Source organism: Montipora foliosa, chromosome 9 (assembly GCF_036669935.1).
Source record: "Montipora foliosa isolate CH-2021 chromosome 9, ASM3666993v2, whole genome shotgun sequence".
Lineage (NCBI taxonomy): Eukaryota > Metazoa > Cnidaria > Anthozoa > Scleractinia > Acroporidae > Montipora > Montipora foliosa.
This window is the reverse complement of record NC_090877.1, coordinates 37,543,072-37,550,571: the sequence shown is the minus strand read 5'-3', so window position 1 is coordinate 37,550,571 and position 7,500 is coordinate 37,543,072. Positions and strand designations below refer to the sequence as shown.

General features: G+C 37.6%; 1 protein-coding gene and 1 pseudogene across 12 annotated transcripts in view; one reads left to right on the top strand and one right to left on the bottom strand.

Moving 5' to 3' along the window:
* The window catches only part of LOC137970459 (uncharacterized), a 4,028-nt pseudogene extending 3,144 nt beyond the window's left edge, over positions 1-884 (bottom strand).
* LOC137972088 (uncharacterized) overlaps positions 1-7,500 on the top strand; it is a 34,127-nt gene that overhangs the window by 11,063 nt on the left and 15,564 nt on the right. For 4 of the 12 annotated variants that reach the window (XM_068818901.1, XM_068818902.1, XM_068818903.1 and 1 more), the window contains exons 2-3: positions 1,072-1,318; positions 6,515-6,586. In XM_068818901.1, coding sequence (XP_068675002.1) covers positions 1,072-1,318; positions 6,515-6,586 — 319 coding nt within the window. Of the gene's footprint in view, positions 1-1,071; positions 1,319-6,514 lie in introns of all 12 variants that reach the window. The other 8 variants (XM_068818911.1, XM_068818905.1, XM_068818910.1 and 5 more) reach the window with 7 other exon arrangements.

Below are 7,500 nucleotides of genomic sequence, written 5' to 3'. Positions count from 1 at the left end.
GACAGATGGGAAATTCAGATGCATCTGAGTAACAATTCGTCGGCGAAAATGTTGTTGAAAGAACCAGAAATGGGTCACTTCACACGATTTTGTGTTGGTAATCACATCATTTCGAGAGCAATTTGGAATGCACGAGTTAAATTTTTTCAAAGACTAACAAATTTAACAATTTGGGATCTATGAAAAATTTACAAGTGCTTATTTAGTCCAAATTGTTTGAGAAAAAATAAATATATATAAGCCTAGGTAAAATCAGACAAACGGCAGACAGTTTGTTTCTATTTTGCCTTGCGGAGTTGACACGCTCCACCTACAAGAACGCAATTGGTCCAAAAAATGACAACGCGGGCTTGTTAACATGTTTGCAGAATACAGATCAAAGTATCATCTGGGGAAAAATGCTAGAAATAGTAATTGGATAAACAGTGAAAACCCCAGACTGGCTTGTTTCAAGAGCTCAACTTTTTGCACTGTAATTCGATTCGAAAGGAGAATCAACTTTCCGCTTAAACATCTTTTTCGAGGTACATGTCAAGCATTTTTAATTTCAACATTTTGCACTAACTTCGTCTTTCTGTATTCACAAAATTTCAATTTGTTGCACTGTTTGGGGTCAATTGACATGTACACATTTTTGTTTGTATATTGTTAAGAGAAAAACAAATCCCACTTTCCCCCTTTTCTAGTCGAAATAGAGCCTTTGTTTACTTTGTCATTTTCTTTTTGCTCCGTTTGATTAAAACCGGAAATATTTGAGAAATGGTGGGTTAATTTGGCTGTCATTTACTTTGTCAAACTTTGAGACAAACAGACCTGCGGTTGTCTGATTTTACCTTATATATATTTTACTCACATTCCCCATTCCCGCTTTTAAAGATAGCCATTTGAATTTGATGTGAGCAATTTGAATTTGATGTGAGCGATTTGAATTTTATGCGAGCGATTTGAATTTGATGTGAGCGATTTGAATTTGATTTGAGCGATTTGAATTTGATGCGAGTAATATAATTTGAATATGTGACAGTTGTGGGCCACCGTAGGTTTCACTATAATTATTTCTTTTTGCATCAGTAGTACTCCATCGCCAGGAGTACTTCAAAAACAAAGGCCTAGAAGGAAACCTAGTGCTCAAGATACAAAACGACGTCTGTGTCTTGAAAATTTGGAAAAGAAGCGACGCAAAGGATCACTTAAGAAGAAGCTGCTATCGGAGGATAGTCAAGATCATGAATACATATATGTCAATGATTCTTCAGATGAGGATGAATTAACTTTTGATTCTGGGACAGACAACAAGTCGGAGGAGGAAGACCTTGAGGTACAGTAGCTTAAATATAATATTATTCTAGACTTTTGATTACTAAAGTCAAAACACTGGAATAACTGTAAATATCTCAATATTTAAATATTAGTGACTGCAAGTACATGTATGATTGAGTATTGATATTATTGTGTTGCAATCAATATCATTACCTTGGTCTCTGGTAAGTCCTTTCAGTGTATTAATTATTTTACACATACATCATTAATAATTATTCTGTAGAATAAATGCCTGGGAATGCTTATTCATTATGTCATTTTGAGAGGATGCAGATGAGGGAATACAAGAAGACCAATGGAACTTCAGTAAAGTACAATGTAGAGGTCTCAAATGGTATTTGAAGTGGATGTTCTATATATTTCTAGCCTGATGATGATGACGATCTGGTGTTGGTGCCAAAATAATCATATTGCTTTAAATTTAAATCACTCACTCATAGTCATGGGATGGAAATTCAAATAGAAGATACACAAAATGTAACAACATTCATGGGCTATGTCCCTAGAGAGAGTATTTGCTCGCCTAGGAGAGCTTTTGTGACAGTCAGCTTTCTGGCCCTTGTTGTTCAAATGATGGATAGCGCTATCTGCGGGATTAATCACTATCAGGAGCCCATAACCCGGAGCTTCCACCTGTATTGTACCCTTGAGTCAACCCTGTCCCGTATCTTTCTATTTTTAGAACTACTACAGTTTGATGTATGTGACAGAGAACATACGTGAAGTTGTTCACATACGTCACATGGGTATGTGACGTAATAAATGGCTGACCATAGGTCTCTTATGATCAGCTATTGTGAAAACACCCAGTAAAGCTCCCCTAGGCTTGCGAGGTGCTTCTAAAAATAGAAAGATACAGGACAGGGTTGACACAGATGGTTACTAAGGAAGATGGAGGCTCCGGGTAATGGGCTCCTGTCACTACCCATTGGATAACTCACTTGGTTTAGCTGGTGTTTGTCCACTGGATAATGATTTATCTGGTGGATAGCGTTATCCATCGTTTGAATAACTGGGGCCAGGTTGTTATCCTGCTGCAGCTGACCATGCATGTAACCAAGTGTAAGTGTAGTGTTGATTACACAACAGATTAATTAGCAACACTATGCTCTATTGAGAGAACCGGTAGCCATCCTAACCAGGGTCACAGACGTATAATGTTAGCAAAGGACAGATCCATGTGTCTCAGTGTAGACTGGTTGACCATGTTGGTGAAATCAAAGAAAATTAGTGGTCCACTGAAAGATGTAGATTATGAAGAACTCAAAAGGAAAATAATGAATGGTCATCAAGCGGAAGTCCCCTTGGAAAATGGGGATACAAGCTCCATAGCAGCAGGTGCACTACCTGAAACAGTGCTCGACTTTCAGGAAAAAACCTAGGGGCCAGGTCAAGTATTTTAGTCGCCTCACACATTTCAACAAAAAGGAAAAATGCCAAAAATCAGAGCACGTAAAGTGCCTTGACAGCCAGAGATGGGTAAAAAATTATTAGTTGCAAATTTTAAATGCTGGATAATTTGACTTGATAATAAATTGGGCAAAAATTTAATGTACATCAATCACAATCACAATCACAATCACAATCACAATCACAAGGAATTCAATTGGGAGTCGACTGTTCCAGACATTGTAATGTGATATCCGCATCTATATACTCTTGATCCTTGGAGATGCTTTTAATTCGCAAACCCTTCTCTCAACGTGGAAACACCGGCTTGATTGGCCTTTGTTCTTATGCTAATGTAATTCTAGAGAACAATAAATCTCCACATTAATTTATTCACTGTTCCTTGAGAAGGTGTCAGGATGACGATGAAACGTCAGCTATTAAGTTTTATATTCACTGGTTTACCACGCAGCTAAGAGTGTCTGAGTGTGTGGGAGGCTACTTGTTTATGCATTTAAAGAATTCGTGACAGTGGTACATGTACATTTTTTTGAAATTTTATTATTATAGCTGCAATTCATCATAAACAATAACTTCATTTCTTTCACATTATTTCTGAGATTTACGGTGGTCAACAGAAAAAGTGCTATAATGGTACATAGTTAAACGTAAGCTGGAAAACAATTCCAATACCAACTGAAAACAAGGCTTACTGGTGTAGTCACATAAGTATACGGTCATTACATTTAGCTTATTTACGTATTTTAAAGTTGTAAATTAGTGCTTTAATTAAATTCTGTAGTGTACTCAAAATCTATTACCTACACTTTACAAATAGAATTTATTAAGAGTTTTTAGAAAAATCTTGGATGTCTCTTCTGGAATTAAGTTAATGAAAGAGGATATGTAAAATATCGTGAAAATAGTAAGATTTGGTCTTTAAATATTTTTTATAAAATTTATTTTTTACTTGAATAGACACTTTTATTCCCTGAGTTATCCATGGCTTGGACTGAAATTTTAATTCTTTCTTAGATAATTGTTTCAAAGGAATGTGTTTATCTACTATATCAGAAAGTGTAGAGTAAAATGAGCAGAACATGTCAGATGGATCAGAATCAGAAGTAAAAATACTATGCCAGTCTATAGATTGCAACTCACTGATTAAGGTCGATTGGTTAAAATTAGAGTAGTCCCTTTTATATACTTTTATATTAGAAGGGAGAGAACTAAGATTACTCAGAATAATGAAATTAGCCAAGTGGTCAGTAAGATCATAAACTATATTCCCACTGATAGTAAAATGCTCAATAGAATTAAAGAAAATATTATCAATTACATACATGAGTTAAAGTGTGAAGTATATTCATATTCACTGCACTCATTCGATGAATAAACAATTAAATAATAATAATAATATAATAAAAATATCTTAGTGGCCAGGTTGGCAACTAAGCTTAGCTAAGTGTGAAAAGTTAGTCACCAATAAATAAACTCCAGTCCCATTAGCGACCTCAGCGGCCATGACGTCGATCACTGTGAAAAGGGAGGAACCTGCAGCTGGGGCAGAGAGAGGAGTTAGTAGTATGAAGGCAGAACAAGAGATATGCATTGAAAGACCTCAACCAAAGCACTGACTTGTATGTCACACATGCCTTTGGAGGAATCAGAGTACAAACTGAATTACAGTATGGTGGTTACATGTACCAATGACTGTACCATGAAAGAGCATTAATCTGGAGGGCTTAAACAGTTCAGTAGGACGCTCATCATGGCTGATGTCCGGAAATTGAACTGCATGTTGGAGAAAAATTTTCTCTGATGATATCACTGCAACCAACAATCTTCTGTATGTCACGGCTGTAATTGTGGCCAAAAAACTGGGTATGGGAATAAACAATTTTTGGTACATGTGGTAGCCCTCATAAACCTCATACATACATGGGGATGCAGGGATGGCGCAGTGGTGAGAGCACTCGCCTCCCACCAATGTGGCCCGGGTTCGATTCCCGGACTCGGCGTCATATGTGGGTTGAGTTTGTTGGTTCTCTACTCTGCACCGAGAGGTTTTCTCCGGGCACTCCGGTTTCCCCTCTCCTCAAAAACCAACATTTGACTTGATTTACTTCCATTGTTCATTTCAGTTGGAGGGCCATTATGAAAACTACTGGGTGACCAGTAATCAATGTCTTTACCCTCGTTAAATAAAGTTATTTCTTTCTTTCTTTCTTCTTACAGTTTCCTCAGAAACGCAGCAGCAGGGTATCAGTTTGTTGAAAAGACAATTGATTAATCATAATTATGTACAGTAAATTTTTCGCAGACAAAACTGTATGTCAAAGTCAGGGAACTCTGCTGGAATCTCTTGTGCTAATCAGGCAGACAAAGAAGGACATTAGAATAGGCCATTTCCAAGTTCATGTCTTCCTCCTCTTCAGAAAGAGTCTAAGTGCGAAGTTTTTGTTCTGAAAATTAGGTTTCATTCATATGTAAAGTAGAACTAATTACCATCACAAAAACTTGGCATTTTGACTCGCTATTAACAAGGGAGATTATGACTTATTTCATACTATACCAGGGTTTTTCTTAAAGCCAGGACGCCGGTACGTTTACTCTGCTATTTTTATTTTTGTCCCAGCTATTTTACGCGCAGGCTGTACAAGGATTCTTTCAATATGAAGAGAATAGTCAACCGATATTTGTATTTTATTATTTAATATTTTCTTAAACCAAATCGTGCTTTTAATTATTTCTCTGCTACTGGGTATTGTTAGTTGTACCACAATTTGCGTACATGTACGTGTAGCTGATTTGGAGTTCATGGCAAGATGTTATCAAGTAACAGAGAACACATTGATCGGCGCGCCCTGCTTTCGTCATTAGGGAGTTTAAGCAAAAGCTATGGCGGGCTCTAACATGGCTGCCGGAAGTAAATTTCTTCAAAAATGAGACACTGTGCATGTTAGTCGGTTACGGTCAGCCGTAGCGCGAAGGAAATGAAGCGGAAAATCAACCAGTATTTTACCCAAAGGTACCCATTAGGCCTCACAAATTCAAAAATTTTCTGGGGGAGGCCCCCCTTACCCCCCAGTGGGAGGGGGACGACCCCCTACCACACCTATCCCGACTTGGCACAGCGTGCCAAGATGGCGGCAGAGCCGCCATCCTGGTCCTTGCTATATGTTCAATTGTCCCTGCTATTAAAAATCATAACAAAAACCCTGCTATACAAAAAGACCTGTAAAAATAATTTATTTTATCAATTAATCACTAAGTTAAACTCAATGAATTGCACACTGAACTCATTAGAGACTGTGTTGCCTACTTCCTGTTCCTAGATGAGAGCCAGGAAGAGGCCTGATTATGGGGGTGGAGAAGAAAGTAACCCAAAACCCTCAATTTGGCTAACCTTAGGCATAACTAGGCCTAAAGTTTGTTTTTATAGGCCTAGGGTTAGGCAAATTAAGGGTCTTGGGACTTACTTTCTGTTTTTGAGTCTTAGGGTCTTAGCAATAGGGGTCTTTGTTTTCAAGACACCCCAATTATGGCCAATATCAGCCGAGGATTGCATTCCACAAGCAAGGATGTAACCCTAACCCAGACCTAATCACCCCTCACCCCCAACCCTGGAATAGACATGACTAATGCGAACCCACTGACAACCAGACCTTTGCACTCTTTGTTGTTTAAATTCAGTAAACTGCATGTACTAATGACATGATAAGTGTTTTCTTTTAGTATGGTTGATATATATTTTTAGCAGCATTTTGAGATCTTTTTAATTAAATTTCCTCTCTATCAACAGGAAGGACAGTCTGAGAGTTCTCAGAGCGAGGAAGACACGAATGATTTCATTGTCTCCAAAGACTCCGAAAATGTAAGTAGGCTGAAGCATACAATTGGTACAACTTTATGTAAATAATTATAATTTTAAATAATTTATAACTCTTGTCATTTTTATTCAAGATGAAATCAGCTTTAATTAATATTTGAACACTGTTGGATAGCCATGAGCTCTCGTTAGACGACACCGCAGCAAAATAAGTGTGCGCATGCTCCGCTTTGAACACATTTGATTCATTTGATTCGAGGTTTTGAGCTCTTTGTTTTTGAGTTTATTCGGCGGTGAAGGAAAAGTTCTATTGGACCTTTTGATGATCAAGATCTCACGCTCAACATGGACTCGACAGAAAAACTAAACAGTAGTTCCGAGCTGTTTCCAACGAGAAAGTCAAAAGAGGTAAGCTTATTTTAGGCATGAAATATTTATTTGTTTATGTCGTTTCCATGGAAGTTATCTTTGCATGTTTGCTCGTGTTTCGGTCACACCGTTGAAGACCTAAAAGTTGTAAATTTTAAACTGATAACATTTTTCGTTTACTGTTTTTCCCCTAAGGGCAATTCCTCTAAAAATGCGGAGGGTTTTGACAAAACAGAAGTTTTAACCTCTGAGATGTGATATGAGAGCCATGGATTTTTCTGTGACCTGGTTCTCCACAGCAAGAGCAATGGTTTGTATGGTAGATGGTGATGCCCTTTCTTTTCCAGCTCTGTGTTGCTTTGCAGGACACACCAGGTTGTGGTATGATTAAATTTAATTGATCTCTAGATTTCTGTTGATTTCATTGTCCCAGTCATCTGACCTGAAGAAATCTTGTGGAAAGTGTTGATATCTGGCTGGCTAGCTGTCATTTTGACTGTCATTACTTTCAAGATGTGAGCAACTGTTTTTATCTGCATTGTTAGACAAAACCTCGTATTAAGGGAGTAAGTTGTTTAGTTTTTTTATAA